At 43.8% G+C, this 22001-nt stretch overlaps 1 protein-coding gene across 3 annotated transcripts in view; it reads left to right on the top strand.

Moving 5' to 3' along the window:
• MGAT5B (alpha-1,6-mannosylglycoprotein 6-beta-N-acetylglucosaminyltransferase B) overlaps positions 1–11199 on the top strand; it is a 316097-nt gene extending 304898 nt beyond the window's left edge. For 2 of the 3 annotated variants that reach the window (XM_030208153.1, XM_030208154.1), the window contains exon 17: positions 10280–11199. In XM_030208153.1, coding sequence (XP_030064013.1) covers positions 10280–10478 — 199 coding nt within the window. In that variant the 3' untranslated portion in view covers positions 10479–11199. The remainder of the gene's footprint in view (positions 1–10279) is intronic. The other variant, XM_030208155.1, reaches the window with a different exon arrangement.
• The last annotated feature ends 10802 nt before the right edge of the window (positions 11200–22001 follow it).

Here is a 22001-nt window from a genome sequence, read left to right as displayed (position 1 = left end):
TAGGACTGCACAAATAACATTCCTAACTTTGCCCGGTTAGCTATGCAGGTATTGCACTAAATATCGGGCATACCCAGGTGACTTCCATGTAGAGGTCAACTGAATTTGGTTTTGGTTTCGGGTATGGCACTGAAACTGCCCCAAGATCCTTCCTCTGCCTGGCTTCAGTTTTGGCCAAAAGGTTATTTCAATTTTTTTGACATGTTTTCAGTTTTGGACAAAAATGATCATGTATTTTAGATGGAAGCTGAAAATTGGTGCTTTACACATTTGTCTCCCTCACTTCCTACTCCCCCCCCCTCCCCCCCCCCCCCCCAGTGTCTCCTTTCCACCTGTAAACCCTCTGGGCCTATCTTACAATCCCTGGTGGTCTAGGGTGTAGTTTGGGGTAGGAGCGACCCCTAGTTACTCCTACCCATTCTGTCTCTACTCTCAAAATGTCTACCATAACTTGGGCATTGTTCTTGCCATGGATTGTAAGGTAGTCCTGGGGGAGTATTCTTATTTTATTTTATTTATTTATTTGGTACTGTGATTGCAAGTAATGCAGTTATGATCTTGTGTAATAGTGCTCCAAATAAATACTTTTGATACAAAATATTAGCAGGAATTTTAGTCTATAAATTTTGGATAATAGGCTCCTTAGGAATTAGCCTCTCTGTGGTGTTATGATATCAGCTGTCACTCTGAGTGTGGCGCAAAGTCAGTCACTATAAAAGTACTGTGGCTTCTAGTTTCAGTTTTTATTAACTGCGGTCCAGGTGTGTGGAGGCTATTTTGCTTTGAGGTAAAAGATATTATTTAAATTATTTTCTGGCTTGGACATTGTGGATTTAGCAATGGTTTGGCCCTCACTGGTTCACAGTCACACAACCAAACTTCAGGTGTCGGTTTAGGCCAAAACCAGATGATCAGTTGTGGCTGCAGTTTTGGTTTCGGCCAAATGCTTTCAGACAATTTCAGTGGAAAACATCATTTTCTGCCTAAATTGAAAAAAAGCAGTTTTGTTTGGCCCTTTACTTCCAGGCACCAGATATTCAGTGCCACATGCTCAAAAGTAAACGTGGGCACTAGAGATCAATAGCGCTGTACTAGCGTCCGGAATTACCTGTGCAGAATGTTCAGAAGCCCGGAGCGCGGGAACAAATGAACACGCAGATGAACATACTAGGACAAGGGCACATGCGATGAAGCTGCAGTGTGGTCAATTTAAAACGAATCGGAGGAAATTTTTCTTCACTCAACGCGTAGTTAAACTCTGGAATTCGCTGCCGGAAAAGGTGGTTAAGGCGGTTAACTTAGCGGACTTCAAAAAAGGGTTGGGCTACTTCCTGGAGGAAAAAGCCATAGATTGTTATTGAATGGACGAGGGAATACAATATTTCTAGGATGGGCGGGACAAATGGCTTGTTCTTTTGGCCGCTGTCAGTGACAGGGTGCTGGGCTCGATGGACCCTTGGTCTGTCCCAGCATGGCGATGCTTATGTAATGTAGTCAAGCTCATGTTAATGAGGGCGAGGTCATTTTGTATTCCTCCCCAATGCTCAGAAAAGAGCACCCCCCCCCCCCCAAAAAAAAACCTGCCTTATTGCTGAAAAAAACTAACGCCAGGTCAGAGTAGGCTTTAGGGTGTTGGAAGAAGGGATTTCCCATGATCCTTATGCTTCTCTCATGATTGGGTGGCGACGCCGGTAATTGGAAACCAAATGGGAACTGGGCAGGCTTCTACGGTCTATGCCCTGATCGTGACTGAATAGATAGGGATGGGCTGGAGTGTAAATTTTAAGGGGCTTCGATGTTAGCTTCAGAACCTAGTACAAGAACAGTGCTGGGCAGACTTCTACAGTCTGTGCCCTGAAAAAGGACAAATCAAACTCGGGTATACATATAAAGTATCACATACCATGTAAAATGAGTTTATCTTGTTGGGCAGACTGGATGGACCGTACAGGTCTTTATCTGCCGTAATTTTTCTATGTTACTATGTTACTCTTTAGGGTTCTATATGGAATGTTGCTACTAATTGAGATTCCGGAATCTTGTAACTCTTTAGGATTCCAGAATTTTCAAAAACTTTTAGTGCAGGAACAGTGCAGGTCAGACTTCTACGGTCTGTGCCCTGCGAAAGGCAAGGACAAATCAAACTCGGGTATACATATAAAGTATCACATACCATGTAAAATGAGTTTATCTTGTTGGGCAGACTGGATGGACCATACAGGTCTTTATCTGCCCTCATTTTTCTGTGTTACTATGTTACTCTTTAGGGTTCTATATGGAATGTTGCTACTAATTGAGATTCCAGAATCTTGTAACTCTTTAGGATTCCAGAATTTTCAAGAACTTTTAGTGCAGGAACAGTGCTGGTCAGACTTCTATGGTCTGTGCCCTGCGAAAGGCAAGGACAAATCAAACTCAGATATAAAGTATCACATACCATTTAAAATGAAATTATCTTGTTGGGCAGACTGGATGGGCCATATAGGTCTTTATCTGCCGTCATTTACTATGTTACTATGATTCTTTCTGCAAACTCTGCTGGTTTTTATTGCTTTTGGAAGCAGAAGGAAGCCCGTGAAAGCCCTTAAGCGCTGGTTGTGAGAAACAGCAGACCCCACATATTAGCATCTCTTTCCTACGTCTAAATTTAAAGCATTCATGCTAAAAAAAAAAATTAAATGGCCAGTGAAAGCATACATTGGTGTCTGTTTCCTGCATCTAAATATAGGTGTCCAAGCTGAACAAAATTAAAAATGCTTATATTTAGGCTGCAGAAAATAAACACCAATGAGTGCTTCATATTTAGGTTTTCACCAGGCGCATACGCACTGGAGCCAAGCTTAACACAGAACTATTCTGTGTATGCGCCAAACACAATCCTCTTGCCAAACTCCTTAATGCTCAACGCTATGAGTGTGCCTATATTTGCATCTCATTAGCATTGACCATTAAGGCGTTGTTTTTCTGCGTTGTTCCGGCAGTATTTTTACGGTGCTATTTGGAACAGCGCTGGAGTTTTGAGCACTGGGGCCTGAATATCCAGATCTAAATTAGCCAGCAGCAGTCCCACTGGCTGAATATTGACCTGATAATAATCAAGCAGAATGAAAAGGGACATAAGAGGCCAACATATCTACTGCTTATATCTAGGATACTTGGGACCTGGATTGGCCACTGTTGGAAATAGGATACTGGGCATGATGGACCTTTGGTCTGTCCCAGGCCCCGATGATGAGAAGCAAACGCAGGCGCGTAGAGGCCATTAGCGCTAGATTAGCGTCCGTGTTAGCCTGCACCCCAGGATCAGAGCCGGTGAGCATGTGAAACGACAAGCTCGCCGGCTTTTATCGCAAATTGCATCCAAATGAGAGTCTCCCGCATTCCTCCATAATGATCAGTGGGTAGCACGCCAAACAAGGCTGGCGTTAGGGTTTGCCAGCAAGGGACGAATGGGATTTTCTCTCGGACCTGTCCAGTGGCGTTCCTAAGGGGGGGCGGTGGGTGCGGTCCGCCCCGGGTGCACGCCGCTGGGGGGGGGGGTGCCACGCGCCTGTCCGCTATGTTCGTTCTGTGCTCCCTCTGCCCCGGAACAGGTTACTTCCTGTTCCAGGGCAGAGGGAGCATGGAAACGAACGAAGCGGGCAGGCGCGCAGCACCCCCCCCCAGCGGCGTGCACCCGGGGGGGTTTCCTTCGCTGGGGCTGTCCTTTCGCCAGGGGAGGGAGGGTTGCACTGCACCCGGGGGGCGGGGCGCCTCGGCGATCCGCCCCGGGTGTCAGCCCTCCTAGGAATGCCACTGGACCTGTCAAACCTAAGTCTCCCCCAAAAACATGAGACCTGGAGGTCCGGTGGGCAGAGCTTAGCCCTTATATGGAAGTTGTGCCACGCCCTGTGCATCCCATGATACACTGGGCAGGGCACTGCCATTTTGAGGAGGTGCTTGAAGAGGAGCGCGGGAATGCTAGTCCCTCCCTCCTCCAACTATGGACAAGGTAGGCCGCGGGCAAGGGTGACAGGAGGGACGGAGGAAGGGAGGCCATTTTTTTTTTATGTTGGAGGGGGAGTAGCGGTCTCACTTGACCATCAGGCATTTTTTTCAATGTGGGGGGGGGGGGGGGGAAAAGTAGCAGTCCCACCAGACCACCAGGGTTCTTTAGTGTTTGGGGGGTGGAAGGCCTGGAGGTCCACCGGACCTTGTGTATGGGGAGGCAGGCTTAGGTTTGACAGGTCCAGGAGAAAATCCTGGACCTGTGAAACCTCTTCTGCTGTTTGACAGGTTTGGGCTTTTGACTTTGTGGGACGATTGTGCCTTGGGTGCATGCCCAGGCACAATCCTCCTGCAGAAGTACACCTATGATCAGAGCTAATAGCATGCATACATTTGCATTCCATTAGCTTTGATCATAGGGGCGTTATAGCCACATGCTGTTCCAGTGCTATTTTTAGAGCGCTGTTTGGAACAGCACGGGGTGTCTGATCATCGGCTTGCCAGTATGTTCTTAGGTTCTTAACGCTAGTGAATTTTTATTTTATTTATTTTTATTTGTTACATTTGTATCCCGCATTTTCCCACCTATTTGCAGGTTCAATGTGGCTTACATAGTACCGTAAAGGCATTCGCCTAGTCCGGTAGAGAAACAAATACAAGGTGATAATGTGGTTGAATATCAGCATTCGCCATTGAGATCTCACACAAGAAAACATGCAGTGGGCTGCAGTAACTTGCGAATTCAAGTGTGTAGCCAGCATACCATGGTCAGTGCCCAGGAGAGGCTTATTAATATGTTCCCCGTAATCAAATTAGCAAAATCAGTACCTTTTGTAAACTGAACAGCAGTTATTTGACTGCAGGTACCATGCACGGACCAAGCCACTCCTATGACACGAACGAATTAGGGATTCATTTCCCTCTGTGAATCCTCTTCCAATAGAGCATTTTTCTATCCTCTTAAGCCCATGTGTTCCCTTCATTGCTTTCCAGCGCACTGAACTGTCTACCTTAAGCAAAGTAATTCAGGTGTTCTTCATAAGGCACCCTGATGGAACCTGACAAATATTTGGACAAATCTGTCAGTCACACAGAGTTTTCTTCAGCAGCTCAACAATAAATGTGAATTTCTATGAACTGTGTACACTGTACGTAGTAGAATCACACAGCTGGGCTGAAAACATGACATTTATTTTTCCAGGCTAACTGTTGCTTCCCCTGGGGCTGTGCCAGAAGGAGGTGGTGGAGAGAGAATGCTAGTGCATTAATGAGGAAACATAAGTTGCTTATTTGCGATCAAAACAGAGATGTCTGATTTATACAGGTTTTCTCTAATCCTGCAACTTGTTCAGACAATCTGATTTTGGCAGCAAAATTGCTACGTTAATTATGCTTTGCAGTTAAGTTCAGGTGCCGGAGCTTTTCATGTCTTTATTTTATGAATGTGATTAGCCGATCCTTCATTGGCTACATTGGAGACATCACCTCAGAATGCCATTGGACTAAATTTCTTACAAACTGATCTTGTTCAGGGTGAGATGGTAAATTCCATTGTCTTCAATTATTCTATTTATTTATCTCCAATAACTGATTGTACACCTCACCAATTAGCTCGAAGCATGTTCACATTTTAATAATGAAATACCATTATCCAACTCACCCACTCATCCTCCCACTCCTTAGTCCCCAAGTACAATAACACCCATTACACCCCCCCCCCCAATGCCTCATTAAGAAACTGCTGACCTTCCCATAACATTACACCTGCCTCCGCCAGTTCAATTTAATCAGTTCTGTTTTGTTTTCATTTTTAAATACATTTTAACAATTTTCTTTACAGAAAAGAAGTGTCTAACGAACAAAAAGGCCAAACAGAAAGCCATGCATAATAAATGTAATCTAGTTGTTATAACAACAAAATCCCCCAAATTAGGGCCGCTTTTATCAACTGACGGCAAAAGGGGGTCTGCGCTGACATCAACGCATGTTTATCATGCATGCCGAGGCCCCCTTTTACCTCAGCGGGTAAAAAGGAAATGTCTCTCTTTCCTGCAGGAAATGGCCTTCTTAAAATCTGGCTTTACCAAAATCACTGCTTCCATGTTTGTTTTATAGTTTATTGAATTTTGATCTACCGCCCTTCCTGTATAAATGCTACTTAACCCATCTATAACCCCCCCATCTATATATAGCTCAGCTGTCCATCAGATTTTGGATTCCATTTACAAAGGTTGCACTCCATTTCCATCAAGGTGATAGAAACACATGAGGAAAATGTTATAACTGCTCACATAGGTCAAATGTGCTCATGTGGTTTTCACTCCACAGATTTTGCTGGATTTTCAAACTAAAAGTGTGTGCATGTTTTTACTTTGAAAATTAGCTCAAAGAGGGAACTCATATGCATTTTCTAATTTATGCAAATACAATTTCTGACTAAAAATACATATGGATGTAGTTCAAAACCCTGCCCCAACCCTGTCCACAGAACACTTTCTTCCCCCCCCCCCCCCCCTTAGATACAAGTACACACATAAGTGGCAATTCTGTGCTAAGATTTATGCACAGGGGCAGCCCAACACAATCTGCCGCCGAGGCAAGGAATGAGCTGCAGCCTCGGGTCCTCTTCTGCCGCTTCCCCCCCACCACGAACTGACTTCTCCCTCCTTATGTTCCTTCCCCAACCCCCTTCCTCGAACTTACCCTTTTTTTTTTTTTTTTAAAGGTGGCGGCAACAGCGGCAACAGCGATTCCCATAGGCTGCCCTGCCGCTGGTCCCTGCCCCTTCTCTCTACTCCACCCGCTTCTCTGAAGTAACTTCCTATTTCCTTGGAGGTGGGTCTTAGTAGAAAGAAGGGGCAGGGTAGCCTATGCTACTGCCTTTCAAAAAAACAAACCCAAAAACGTAAGTTTGAGGAAGGGGGTTGGAGAAGGAACAGAAGGGGAGAGATGCCGCCTGAGAAGAGTGCCACTTGAGGCTCCCGCCTCAAGTGGCACTGCTCTATGCATCTAAATGCTGTTTTCTTAGTGCCATGTTTATAATGGCTTCTTGGTGCCAAGATTCCATTATAGAATACTAGTAAAAAAAAGCCCGTTTCTCATTGAAATGAAACAGGCGCTAGCAAGGTAATGACCTTCTACCATTAATGTTCTCCCCCCTTCTCTACCCCCTCCCTGCTCGTCTCAGGACCCCCCCCCCCCCATCGTCTCAGGAACCCCCCTCCCCCCTCTCTCATCTCAGGACCCCCCCCCTCTATCTGGGCCCCTGTACTCTGATGTCTGCGCCCCATCCTCCTCCCATTTCCGCCAGCCAGGGCCTTCCTCCCTCTGTCTCTGTGGCCTCCGACAGCAAGGAGGAAGTTTTACCTCCTGCTCGTCCGGCAACACTGAAGTGCAGCAAGTACAGACGCCGATTGTTTCAGCTGTTCCTCTGGTCCCGCCTTCATTTCCTGTTTGCAGAAGGGCAGGACCACAGGAACTGCAGAAACAGAAGCGAAACCACAGTGTTCCCTCGAGGGCGGGGCAGTGATCGGGAGTGCGATTACGAACCCTACGAACACTACACGGCTTCACTGCCACGCTGCCACGGAGTCAGCTTCAGAACGTTGGAGGTGCGAATTATATATATAGATGAGCATGTCAGCATCGGCACACCTAAAGTTAAGTGCCAACAGTTATGCCATGTCAATGGCAGCTGTAACTGTTGGCACCTAATTGTGCCCTGATGCATGTGCAACTTAAAGTAGTTTATAAGTGACTCAGAGCTATGCCTATAACCTACCCACTCTTCGCCCACATGTGCGCCCCTCCAACTTAGATGCTAATCCCCAAATTCTGTATATGGTGCTCAACATTGTGTGCACGGCCAAACTGCACGTGCAATTTAATTGAATATTAGAGTCAATAATTGGGCAGTAACAATCAATTATTGGCGCTAATTGGCAACAGTTTGAATTTACATATGCACCTTCCTAGGCACACACAAAGTTTCTGCATGGATCGGAAAAGGGGGCATGGCCCTGGGAGGACAGAGGTGCTCCTAGAATTTGCATGCAGTGTTACAGAATAAGGCGCATCTGTGCCTAATTTACACCAGGTTTCAGTTCACGCCCAAAATTGAGTGCAGGTCCGAGTGCTAAGCACCGTTCTATAAACGGCACCCAACTTGGGACTTGAGAGATGTTGATGGGTATGTTATAGAATAATCACATATACTGGCAATCACAACTCCCACTACTTTGTAAAAGGGATGGTATGTACTCTCACAGTATAATCAAACATTATATGTCACTTGTGACTAGTGGGGGGAAAAAGCCTCAAGGTGCCTGGATCACAACGATCTCACAAGCAACAATTGATCCTGTTGACCAGTCACTTGGTCTTAAGAGGATCCGCTCCTCATCATGGGCAAAAAAACCACCCCAAAGTCTCAAATGAAAAACAAAGGAGGGGACAACGTCCCTATGAGGAAAGGCTAAAGCGGCTAGGGCTCTTCAGCTTGGAGAAAAGGTGGCTGAGGGGAGATATGATAGAGGTCTATAAAATAATGAGTGGAGTTGAGTTGAATGGGTAGATATGAAGCGTCTGTTTACGCTTTCCAAAAATACTAGGACTAGGGGGCATGCGATGAAGCTACAATGTAGTAAGTTTAAAACGAATCGGAGAAAATGTTTCTTCACTCAACATGTAATTAAACTCAGGAATTCGTTGCCAGAGAATGTGGTAAAGGCAGTTAGCTTAGCGAAGTTTAAAAAAGGTTTGGACGGCTTCCTAAAGGAAAGGTCCATAGACCGTTATTAAATGGACTTGGTGAAAATCCACTATTTCTGGGATAAGCAGTATAAAATGTTTTGTACTTTTTGGGGATCTTGCCAGGTATTTGTGATCTGGATTGGCCACTGTTGGAAACAGGATGCTGGGCTTGATGGACCTTTGGTCTTTCCCAGTATGGCAATACTTATGAACTTATGACGAGGAAGCTGTGGCAACTGTGTATATGAAAGACCATCAAAGAGCTAAGTGGTTCGCCATTCATCTTCTTTTTGAATTGTATATGTGAAGAGTTGGTAGACGCGTAGCAGCAACCTATATTGAGGACTAATGAGGGAGTTTCCCTGTACTTTTCCTCCTTTGTTTTTCATTTGAGACTTTGGGGTGGTTTTTTGCCCATGATGAGGAGCGGATCCTCTTAAGACCAAGCGATTGGTCAACAGGATCAATTGTTGCTTGTGATATCATTGTGATCCAGTGAGGAGCGGATCCTCTTAAGACCAAGCGATTGGTCAACAGGATCAATTGTTGCTTGTGATATCATTGTGATCCAGGCACCTTGAGGCTTCCCCCCACCCCCCCACCCACTAGTCACAAGTGACATATAATGTTTGATTATACTGTGAGAGTACATACCATCCCTTTTACAAAGCAGTGGGAGTTGTGATTGCCAGTATATGTGATTAAATCGCTACTTCCACCACCACCCTATATTGCATGTTCTAGAATAATGCATAGCACTTAACATTTGTAAACACAAATATTATTCTATAACTTGCACATTTATTTATTTAGTACATTTATCTCCCACCTTTTCCCACAGGTGTGCAGGCTCAAAGTGGCTTACAATGTAATGATAAGGCGGTCACCAGATCAGTTGTTATACATTTACAATCAAATGAGATAGGATAGAAGGAACAAAGGAAGAAGAAGAGAGGGAAAGGGCAAGAGAGTCTAAAATGGTCTATGAAGATGTTATTAGGAAGGACTGGTGGTTATATGATGAATCCTAGGAGTAGGTTATCCGAGATAGGCTGGTCTGAGGTAGATTCCTGAAGCTGAGATGATTGTGAGTGGTTTAACAGCTTTCAGCAGGACAGTTTATAATAGAGAGCTGTGATAGTACCTTCGAGACTAGTTGAGAGAAAGTTTGCCTTCAATGTCTGGGAACGAGGTGAATCGTCTGGACAGACCATGCCGACCCTGCATGGTGGTAATAAAGCTGTAATCCACCCCTCCAACCGTCCACTCCAGCCCCCATGACAACCGGCACAGCGATCCGCTCATTCGCCGGCACCTCTAACGACAAACAGTAGATGGAAAAGTGAAAGCCAAAAGACAGCAGGAGACGAAACCCCCCAACATGAGTCGCACATGCAATTGGCACCTTATAGAATTAGTTTTATATGACACTATGAGTATGCTTTTCCCTGCTAGCATGCATTTTTATACAAAACAGTTTGAAAATTATCCACATGGTGATGGATACGCTAACCTGCCAGTCTGTTGCCTCTTTCTCTAGGTTCAACATCCGCTGTAACAGTGCAGAGTCTGAAATGAACCATCTTTACCCAGCATTTGCCGAAAATAACAAGGAGTGCTTCCTCCAGAAGGATTCTCTACTGTTCAGTTGTGCTGGGTACAATTCTAAATATCAGCGTCTATGCCCATGTCGAGACTATCGCAAGGGGCAAGTGGCTCTCTGCAGGGACTGTTTATGACCGCAAGCCATCCAGTGAACAGGGAAAGAAAAATGATGTTTATCAAATTTCCTGTATTGTTCTAGGAAATACATCTTAAGAGTTGGGTGCCAAAATCTGTTGACAAGTTTATCAGAGGATCACATGAAAATTACACTTCTTGGGATATGTCTGTTGGCATCCACAAGCATCTGAATGAGCCACGCTGTAAACTCCCCTAGGCAGGGGACGCATGGCCATGCACAGACCCTTAAATCTCTCTAATGCGTTCTTTATGCTTCAGTAAGTGAGACCAAGACAGTAACTGGTACCTATGTTTTCCCAGCATTCTTGAAACTATTTCATAACAGATAAGAGAAGGTTTGAGTGCACCTGGCAACTACAAGGGTTGCATTTTGCAGAATGTGCCATTGTTTCAGCATCAGTCTCTCCAGCCCAGTTGATTCAAATGCTATAAAAAGAGGTGCTGCCAAACCATACATGTACCACCAACCCTTCAACGCAATTTGTGCTCACCATCACCTACACTCTCTACATCATCCATGTGAACCAACCAGTGTGATTGTTATATATATTTTTTTGAATAGTTAATTCTTGGAATCGATCTGTAAATATTGTTGATATTAAATTATTAGTGCATATTCCATTCCTGTTGCAATACTAGCCATTAGAACCAAATGTCTATTAAAGAGACATTAAACCCCTGATTCTGTAAAGGTCACCAAAAATTGCATGTGCAAATTTAGGCGTGTTCCCGTTTTGCGCATGCAATTTGATTGAATACCAAGCCAATTATTGCCAATAATTGGCTTTTTAACTAGCAATTATTGGCACTAATTAGATTTAATTGAGACCAATGTGTATAAAGTTAGGTGCAGGATCCACGCCTAAAATTTATGTGCGGACAAAAAAAAAAGGGTCATGGAAATGGGAGTGTCATGGGCATTTCGGGGCGGAATGTGGGCATGGCTTTCAGTTATGCATATAATTACAAAATAATGGTGCTCCATGTGTAAATTTATGCACAGGCATTTGCACCACGTTTTCATTGGTGCAAACGGCCATGCCTAAATTTACTTGCAACTGTCTGCTTAAGCGTGTATTCTATAAACCACACTGAATTTTAGGCGCAGTTTATAGAGTACTACTTAAGGGTTTTTGTTTCAGTGCTGATTTGGTAGGTGCCATTTATAGAATTTACCCCTAAAAGGGCAATTCTGTAAACTAGCACCTAACGTTGAGCATCAAATACATGCATAAGTTATAGAATACTATCACTTACGCATATCATTGACACTAATAATTTGCATTTAGGTGAGTAAGTACTAGGCACTACTCTATAAATTGCATGCCAACATTGCTTAGCGTATAACCACAAGGGGGCAGCACATGGGCGAGCCATGGGTGTGTCACCAAGCAATGTGCACAACTTATAGAATGCTATCAGTTGTGTACATTGCACGGTGCACCAGCCATTTGACCTGCCGTAAGTGGGTGCGTCTAAGTTTCAGTACATTAACACACCTCTATCCTAGTGTTCTACAATGGCTTAGGCACACTCTGAAGCTGAGCGAGAGTGAAACAGCACCCTACACTGGCAGGACTGTAAATTGAGGACCCCCGCTCAGCTTAAAGGGAACAGTGCCCTGAAGCCATTATAGAACTGGTGGTAAGTGTGTTCCATTGTGGTGCATAAATCAAAGAGCCAAGTTATAGACTTACCCCCAAATGCTTACTGATATAATGAAGGTATGTTATGGATTAGCATCATTGACTACCATTCAGACATCCAATGAGAGGGGGTGATGATCTTTTCCAGGCAGAAGTTCCTGCAGATTAAAAAAAAAAAAACCTGTTATAGTGTAAGCAAATCAGTGTTTTCACCAGAATGTTGACATAATTGCAAAAGTATTATATTCCAGATATGATGCTTCTGTTGATCGCAAACATCATTCTGTCTCCACCATGCCCAAGTTTGTGCCTGCGGATTTTCAAGCAAAAATGGAGCTTGAGATATGCTACGGAAATATGGTCAAATATTTATGGGGGATGCTCATACTGAAAAAAGGGAGCTTGTACAGAGAAAAGACTAGTACTGTTAAGTCATAAAAGGAAACGTATCCCGTCTACCTTACCCAGAACATCTAGCACAACTTACTGTCCCCACTACTGCAGGGTCTAGTCTCTGTGTGAGTACTCAAAGGTTCCGCTCTTTCATGGTTCTTCCTCTGCTTTGCTGCACGTATGAAGAGCAAATACTGAATTTCCACCTGTGGAGAGTAAGAGAAAATGACGCCAGTGGTGGATGAGAATGATGTGAGGCCATGTGCAGAGGCTCATTGCAGGACCATAGGTTAGTAGGGGCTGAAAAGCAGAGCAGAAAAATAGGGTTATGTGTTTAAAATACAGTTACTCCATAGTAGCACTGATCCCGAATGACACAGGTTAGTATTAAGGAACACAAGAGTTTTGTGGGACAAACGAGATCTAGAACAGTGAAGAAATAATTTGCATCATATGTTGCACTGTTGCCATGTTGGTAAGTGGGATGATGTACAGACACTGATTGCCCTCTCATGCCCTTATGCTCACTGGGTATTACCAATTGTTGTTCTAGACAATGTGCCAGTTTTACCATGTACTTGATTTCTGTGATTTAAACACCTAGCAGTACAGAGATCCAGCTGCTATGTGCTTCTTGCCGTTTGAATTGTTCCAACAGACGGAAAGATGCTATTACGGTCAGATGTGGAAAGACAAATTTATCCCACTGCTACATGGTGGTACCAGCATCTGCCCCACTCTTACCTCCTGCTTTTAATGCAGATTAAAATGACCAGTAAAAACTCTCTCCCAAATTTATGATGCCTCTTTATTTACGTGACTTGCATTTAAGGATCTTACTCTTTGTATTACGGAAATAAAACATGACTAATTCATGAGCAGAAAGTGGATTCTTCTTTCACCAGGGCAAGCCTAAAGTTGCAGCCTACAGTAGCATGGTGAAGATATAAATATGTCCAACATTACTGACTGAATTTGGATCTCTGAGTCACATTCTTGGACCGTTTTGAATATACAGTGGGAGAGACATAATACCAACTGGTTTGCATACATAACATCCCATGTGTTATTCGATGCTGTAGTCATAGTTCTTCCAGTCTTGGTATTAGGATAACATCCTTGGCTTGTAGCATGAATGGAAACTCAGACCATAACATGGATGGAAAAAGCAATAGATTTTCTCAGTCTCTTCATTTTCTAAATATTTTTTTCTGGTAATAAAAAAAATTATTGGTATGTGAAAACTGACTGTTCGCTTTCTTAATTTTGTTCTGTCCTTCACTGTGTTTCCTACACTTTTGCTGCCTCAAAACATGTGCAAAGTGATACCAAAGGGATGTGTGTTTGTAAGTATGCATTCAGTGCATTAGTGTGTCTTAAGAAATGTAGGATCCTAAATCAGTTTATAGCAGATTAACCTAAAAAGTAACATATTAAGCTGATTAGTGCATGTGAAGCAAATGAAAAAAAAAAGTCTGAAAATTGGGAAAAAAGCGCTAACAAACCAGAAATGATCCAAAATGTTTTGCCTTGTGCACATCCCTATTATATATGTCACAGCAAAAGCACACCCTCTAGAAACCAAAGATTTTTCTTCACATTCTCAAACTGTAAATCCTGAGATTTTCAGAAGTTTGCTTGATGATGACTGGCAATTAGTGTTCAAATGTAAGAGAGCACTTCACCTCTTCCAACAGTTATTGTTATGTCATGGCAGCTGTCACACACTGTCCCTGAAATCAACAAATTATGCTGTATTGTAATGTTGTAAGACCTTTGCAAAAAGAACCCTAAACGTAGGGCAGGCGTGGCACTTCAAAAAAAACACAAGGGAGACGAGATGATTCTTATATATGATGTTTATTAAAGATACGTCAAAACGGCCTTTGTGTTGAGTCGTTTTGGAGCAGGCGCCATTGTGTCGAGAGATTTTGGAGCAAGTGCCTATGTGCCAAGTCATTTTGGATCAGATGCCTATGTGCCGAAACACAGCTGCTGTGTCGTTTTGGAGCAGGTGCCTATGCGCTGAAATATGGCCGCTGTGTCGAGTCATTTTGGAGCAGGTGCCTATGGGCCAAAACATGGCCGCTGCATTGAGTCATTTTGGGCAGGCACATATTGGCTGAAACACAGCTGCTGTGTTGAATCATTTTGGGCAGGTGCCTATTGGCCGAAAAATGGCTGCTGTGTTGAGTCATTTTGAGTAAGTGCCTATGGGCCAAAACATGGCCGCTGTGTTGAGTCGTTTTGGGCAGGTGCCTATTGGCCAAAATATGGCCGCTGTGTTGAGTCATTTTGAGTAATTGCCTATTGGCCGAAACATGGCCACTGTGTTGAGTTGTTTTGAGCAAGTGCCTATGGGCCAAAACATGGCCGCTGTGTTGAGTCATTTTGGGCAGGTGCCTATTAGCCGAAACACAGCCGTTGTGTTGAGTTGTTATGAGCAAATGCCTATGGGCCAAAACATGGCCGCTGTGTCAAGTCATTTTGGTATATCTTTAATAAACACCATATACAAGAATCATCTCATCACCCTTGTGTTTTTTAGAAGTGCCACTCCTGCCCTACTTTTTGGTTCTTTTTACAACAATCATATGGATTGCTGTTCCTTTATTCTTTGTGGTGCATCCTCTCACTATAAGACCTTTGCATCTTGTGTGTTTGACATGCAGCAGTGCCTCATAGAAACCGAGTGAAATACTATTGCCTTATCAAGCAATATTGTTGGCAATGCTGACTTTGGAAGATTCATCAAATATTTTATACCACATTCAATGTTGGTTTAATCATGAATTGATAATGTGTGTGATTGTTGACCAGACTGGATAGACTATTCAGGTCTTTGCCTGCCATCACACAAATCCTGTTTAGAAGGAATGGATCTACGGCATCTTAGATTGGGTGGCGCCGCCAGTAATTGGGAAGCAAAACCGGTGCTAGGTAGACTTCTACAGTCTATGCTCTGATCATAATCGTAACTGAATAGATACGGATGGGTTGGAGTGTAAATTTTAAGGGGCTTCGATGTTAGCTTCAGAACGTTTAGTACAAGAACAGTGCTGGGCAGACTTTTACAGTCTGTGCCCTGAGAAAGGCAAGGACAAATCAAACTTGGATATACATGTAAAGTATCACATACCATGTAAAATGAGTTTCTTGTTGGGAAGACTGGATGAACCATTCAGGTCTTTATCTGCCATCATTTACTATATTACTATATATCACTTACTATGTTGCTATGATATAGTAACCCAGGTAACTCTCAAAGTTTGATGGACAAACCTTCATTACCTCTGCTCTTAGAAGGTAATTCTATAACAAGGCACCTAGGTAAGAGGGTAATCAGGCACATTGTATAAAGAAAAGAGGTGCCTGCTTTTCTATACAGAATATTAGTGGAAGTGGCAGTAACGATGCTGACATTTTATACCATCCCTAGAGCTGGTGGAAATATTGGCACCTAGATGTTGGGACCCGGGTGATTGCGTAAACATGATAACCAGGGACGCCAAGAGGGGGGGCAGGGGGGGACAAAATTCCCCGGGCCCGACGCTGCAGTCCCTGGTCTCACCCGTCCGTGGCTCCGTCGACCGTCCGCCACCGGCTCGGGCCTCCTGCATTCAAATCACAGCGCCTCACCTCCGTGTGAAAGCGCAGCAGTGGCAGATCACCTCCCTTCAGGCCTTCCCTCCCTGTGTCCCGCCCTTGTCTGATGTAACTTCGGCGAGGGTGGGACACAGGGAGGGAAGGCCCAAAGCGAGGCGATCTGTCGCTGCTGCGCTTTCACACGGAGCTGAGGCACTGTGATTTGAATGCAAGGGGCCCAGCCCGGTGGCGGACAGTAGGCAGGTGGAGACTGGGGACTGTGGCATGGCAGTCTCGGGGGGGGGGGCAGCGGTGGCCTCAGGGGTGGAGCCCCAGGAGCAGCCTCGCCCTGGGCCTGGCCCAGTCTCTCAGTGGCCCTGATGATAACCCGTGTCCCGGCACACAGGAACAGGATAGTAACAGACTGAGGGAGGAGCAGGCACAGGAAGGTAAGGGGGCAGGGGCAGCAGCCCTGCTCCGGGCCCGGTTTGTCTCTCGGTAGCCCGGGATACGTGGTTTTTTTTTTACCATTTTAAGTAGAGGAGTGTGGTAGCCGTGTTAGTCCACTCTTAAGGTTATCAATAGAAATCAAACAAAATAAAACATGGAAAAGAAAATAAGATGATACCTTTTTTATTGGACATAACTACATTTCTTGATTAGCTTTCTAAGGTTGCCCTTCTTCGTCAGATCGGAAATAAGCAAATGTGCTAGCTGACAGTGTATATAAGTGAAAACATTCAAGCATTACTATGACAGTCTGACAGGGTGGGAGGATGGGGGTGGGTAGGAGGTATGCATGGGGACATCAAAGCATATCATTGATATTCTAACAGGATGGGTGTGGATAGGTGAGGGGTGGGGTGATTAACAGAGACATACAGCTTTATGGTTTATAATGGGCTAGGAACCCCAGATCCTTGTTAAGTCCTTTCTGTTGGGTGTTAAAATATTCAATCATTCTGACTTCAAAGGTCTTACGTTCTTGTATGGTTTTAAAGTTACCTTTCAGTATTCTCACTGTGAAATCACTGGTACAGTGTCCTGGTTCTGTGAAGTGCTGTCCCACCGGGGTGGGGGCCCTACTGGCTGTATTGTTCATGTGATGTCTATGTAAATTGAATCTTGTCTTAAGCATCTGGCCTGTTTCTCCAATATAGCATCCTTCATTACATTTTTTACACTGAATGATATATACCACATTGGAAGATGAGCAAGTGAAAGATCCCTTTATGTTGAATATCTTTCCTTTGTGGATAACTGTGGGGTCCTGTGAAATATTTTGGCATAGTTTGCAACTGGATAAATTACAGGGATGTGTGCCCTTCTGTTCCTTTTCAGTCTGTGATGGAAGTTTACTTTTGATTAGCTTGTGTTTTAACTCACAACTACTTCTGCTTTAACAATGATATCTATCTACAAATAATGGGCACTGCGATGGGCACCAGGACAGCACCCCAATATGCCAACCTTTTATGGCTGAGCTGGAAGAGACATTTCTGAATACACACCAGACCAAACCTCTAAAATACTACCGGTACATCGATGACATTTTTATGATTTGGACGGAGGGTGAAGAAACTCTGAAACAATTTTATTCTGCCTTCAATACATACCATCCTACAATCAGATTCAAAATTGAATACTCCCCAGAAAAAGTCAATTTTTTGGACACCACGGTCTCAATCAGTGATGGCTGTATACAACATCTATATACAAGAAACCCACAGACAGATGCAGCTACCTCCACAACTCCAGCTTCCATCCTTCACATACAAAAAGATCCATCATTTACAGCCAAGCCACAAGATACCACCGTATCTGCTCTGACCCAGGGGATAGAGACAGACACCTTAAAAGCCTGACTGCATCCTTCAAACAGAAAGGCTACAACCCTTAAAATAATCTCCAAGAATATTGCCTCCTCCCTCAAAACACCCAGGGAGAATCTGCTACAGTACAAGGAGAAAAATTCCACAGACAGAATCCCCCTTGTAGTGACATACAATCCAGAGCTGGAAAAACTGAGGAAAATCATAAGAGATCTACAACCTATACTCCAGGAGGATGAATTACTGAAAGAGATATTCCCATCCCCACCAGTACTGGCCTTCCGACAGCCACCCAACTTAAAACACAAGCTAATCAGAAGTAAACTTCCATCACAGACTGAAAAGGAACAGAAGGGCACACATCCCTGTAATTTATCCAGTTGCAAACTATGCCAAAATATTTCACAGGACCCCACAGTTATCCACAAATGAAAGATATTTAACATAAAGGGATCTTTCACTTGCTCATCTTCCAATGTGGTATATATCATTCAGTGTAAAAAATGTAATGAAGGATGCTATATTGGAGAAACAGGCCAGATGCTTAAGACAAGATTCAATTTACATAGACATCACATGAACAATACAGCCAGTAGGGCCCCCACCCCAGTGGGACAGCACTTCACAGAACCAGGACACTGTACCAGTGATTTCACAGTGAGAATACTGAAAGGTAACTTTAAAACCATACAAGAACGTAAGACCTTTGAAGTCAGAATGATTGAATATTTTAACACCCAACAGAAAGGACTTAACAAGGATCTGGGGTTCCTAGCCCATTATAAACCATAAAGCTGTATGTCTCTGTTGATCACCCCACCCCTCACCTATCCACACCCATCCTGTTAGAATATCAATGATATGCTTTGATGTCCCCATGCATACCTCCTACCCACCCCCATCCTCCCACCCTGTCAGACTGTCATAGTAATGCTTGAATGTTTTCACTTATATACACTGTCAGCTAGCACATTTGCTTATTTCCGATCTGAGGAAGAAGGGCAACCTTCGAAAGCTAATCAAGAAATGTATTAAGTTATGTCCAATAAAAAAGGTATCATCTTATTTTCTTTTCCATGTTTTATTTTGTTTGATTTCTATTTTTAACCGTTTGTAATCCGCAATAAACCATTCATGGTATTTGCGGAATAAAAGCAGTTTATAACATAACATAACATAACACAACATTTAATGAAAAAAGTGGTGAAGGATCTTAACGTTTTGGCCTTTCCAGGAAAAGAAAGCAATTGAGTTATATACTCTGGTCCAACTCCTTCAGAAAGTTTAAAGAAAATAAATTTGGGCTTGCACAGGAAGCCAGTGAAGCCAGATCAATAGAGTAGCAGCCCTATGATGTTTGAAAATTAAACAAGCTTAAACATTTTGTAGTGTCTGAAGTTTCATAATTAACATGTTTGAAACACTTGAATAAAAACTATTACAGTATTCCAGGTATGACACAGAATTATAGCCTGAACCGGTCTAGAATAGTGTTCTTCTAAAAGAAGGATCTGAAAGTGAAAACTGTCTCAATAATAATAATTCTATAAAGTAGATGCTAACATTTACATGCCAATTATGCGCATATATGTTTGGAATAATGGCATATATGTGCATAAGTGCCAAACCTTTGCCTGAGCGCTTTTCTGTTAATGCATGCATATCTTAAAAAGCACGTATTTTACAGATAGGTGTACACGTAGGTGTAACCTGGGCAGATCGTGGGCAGGACTTACACTTACACATGCAAGTAAAGCTAAGTTACTTACCTGTAGCAGGTGTTCTCTGAGGACTTATTCCAAAAGTACGGAGACTAGGGGACACTCAAGGAAGTTACATGGTGATACTTTTAAAACAAATAGGAGGAAATATTTTTTCACTCAAGGAATAGTTAAGCTCTGGAACTCGCTGATGGAGGATGTGATAACAGTGGTTAGCGCATCTGGGTTTTAAAAAGTTTGTTCAAGTTCCTGGATGAAAAGCCCATAGTCTACTATTGAGGGAGACATGGAGAAGCCACTGCTTGCCTTGGGATTTGGTAGGATGGAATGTTGCCACTATTCGGGTTTCTGCCAGGTACTTGTGTACTGGCTTGGTCACTGTTGGAAACAAGATATTGGGCTAATATGGCTATTCTTATGTTCTTATGCCAGGCTCCGTGGATGACGTAACACACATGTGAGAACATTATGCCTGCTTGTCCTTGGATAAAGCTAAGTTACTTGTAGCAGGTGTTCTCCGAGGACAGCAGGCTTATATTCTCACATGTGGGTGACATCATCTACAGAGCCCGATTTGCCGGGCTCCGTGGATAATGTCACCCACAATATTATGCCTACTTGTCCTCAGAGAACTTGTAGCCTACTCTACGTTAGTAGAGAATCCACAAACGTGGAGAACTCAACGAAATCCCACGGATAGTCACAATACAACAAAACAGTGGGTAAAAAACCAGGAGTTCCAGAGTGAAGATGAACCAAACTTTATTAATCAGTATATTGACTCGACACAACGTTGTGTTTCGGCCAAAGGGCCTACATCAGGAGTCTACAAATAAAAACAATATATAAACAAAATATAAAAGAATATAACACTAAAAACAAATGATAATACATATATAATCAGCTAGAGCATTCATATGTCATGAAACATGAACATCTTAAAAGTAAATAAAGCTTAAAACATATATATAACAAATATAAAATTTAAAATTTAAATGCTATGCAAATGTGATGTGATTTTAAAGTGAAAAACTAATATAAAGAACAAAACAGCAAGAGCATTCATATATATATGAATGCTCTAGCTGTTTTGTTCTTTATTTTCTCATTTGATATTTGCATAGTTGTCAGATTATATATGTATTATCATTTGTTTTTAGTGTTATATTCTTTTATATTTTGTTTATTTTTTGCCTACTCTACGTTACACATGTATCTCTGGTATTTGGGTGTGAGCACTTACCCAGCTCTGTGACTGGTGCACATATTTTATCTGTTACACTAGTATTCTATGAAGGAAAGTAGGTCAGGGGCGTAGCCACGGGTGGGCCTGGGTGGGCCCAGGCCCACCCACTTTCCCTCCAGGCCCGCCCATCCATGATCCGACATCTTCTCCACCTTCGTGCCAAGTCTCCCGCATCCCGCTTTGGCGGGTCATCTCCCGGTCTCCCGCTGAACTCCACTGCTGCAACTGCTGCCGCCGCTTCTCTCCTGAGCAGCAGCAGGAACAAAAACAGGCGCTTCGCCGAGCCACCACTTCAATTCAGCCGGCATAAGAAGAAAAACAAGCGCGGGGCCGCCCACAGCAGCCTTCAGTCATGCGCTGTCGGCTCTGCCTGTCCTCTGCTCCCGGAACGGGAAATTGACATCAGCGGGGGCAGAGGATGGGAGAGCCGAAAGCGCATGAGTGAAGGCTGCTGCGGGCGGCCCCGCGCTTGATTTTCTTCTTGTGTTGACGATGCTGCTCCTGCTTCAGAGGGCCAGAGTGAGAGAGGAAACGTGGCTGGTAGGGGAAGGGTGTCTGAGAGAGCAGAGGGGAGAGAAAAAAAGGACGCTGGAGAGTACAGAGAGAGATAGTGAGAGATTGGGAGAGAGGGGACATGGAAAACAGCAGGGGAGAGCCAGAGAGAGAGAGAGAGAAATGGGGAGAGAACATGGAAAAGAGCAGGGGAGAGAAAGAGGGCAGAGCCATGTGGGAGATGGGGAGAGAAGGGACATGGAAAAGAGCAGGGGAGAGCCAGAGAAAAAGGGGACATGGAAAAGAGCAGGGGAGAGCCAGAGAGAGATGGGGAGAGAAAGAGGGGACATGGAAAAGAGCAGGGGAGAGACAGGCTGCTGGGGAGAAGGAAGGGGAACAAGGGGGATACCCTGACTGGTCAGATGGAGAGACAAAGAGGAGAAATGCTGGATGAAAGGAGGGTGAAAGAGGAAAAATGCTAGAAGGAGGGGCAGAAAGAGGGAATATGCTAGATGGAAGAGGGGTACACAGAGAGAGAGATGAGTAGAAAGATGGGGAAGAGAAGGAGGGGACATGGAAAATGGCAGGAGAAAGAGAGAGAAGC

This window comes from Microcaecilia unicolor, chromosome 6 (genome assembly GCF_901765095.1).
Source record: "Microcaecilia unicolor chromosome 6, aMicUni1.1, whole genome shotgun sequence".
Classification (NCBI taxonomy): Eukaryota; Metazoa; Chordata; class Amphibia; order Gymnophiona; family Siphonopidae; genus Microcaecilia; species Microcaecilia unicolor.
Note: the sequence above shows the minus strand (reverse complement) of the source record. Positions and strands in the feature narration are given on the sequence as shown.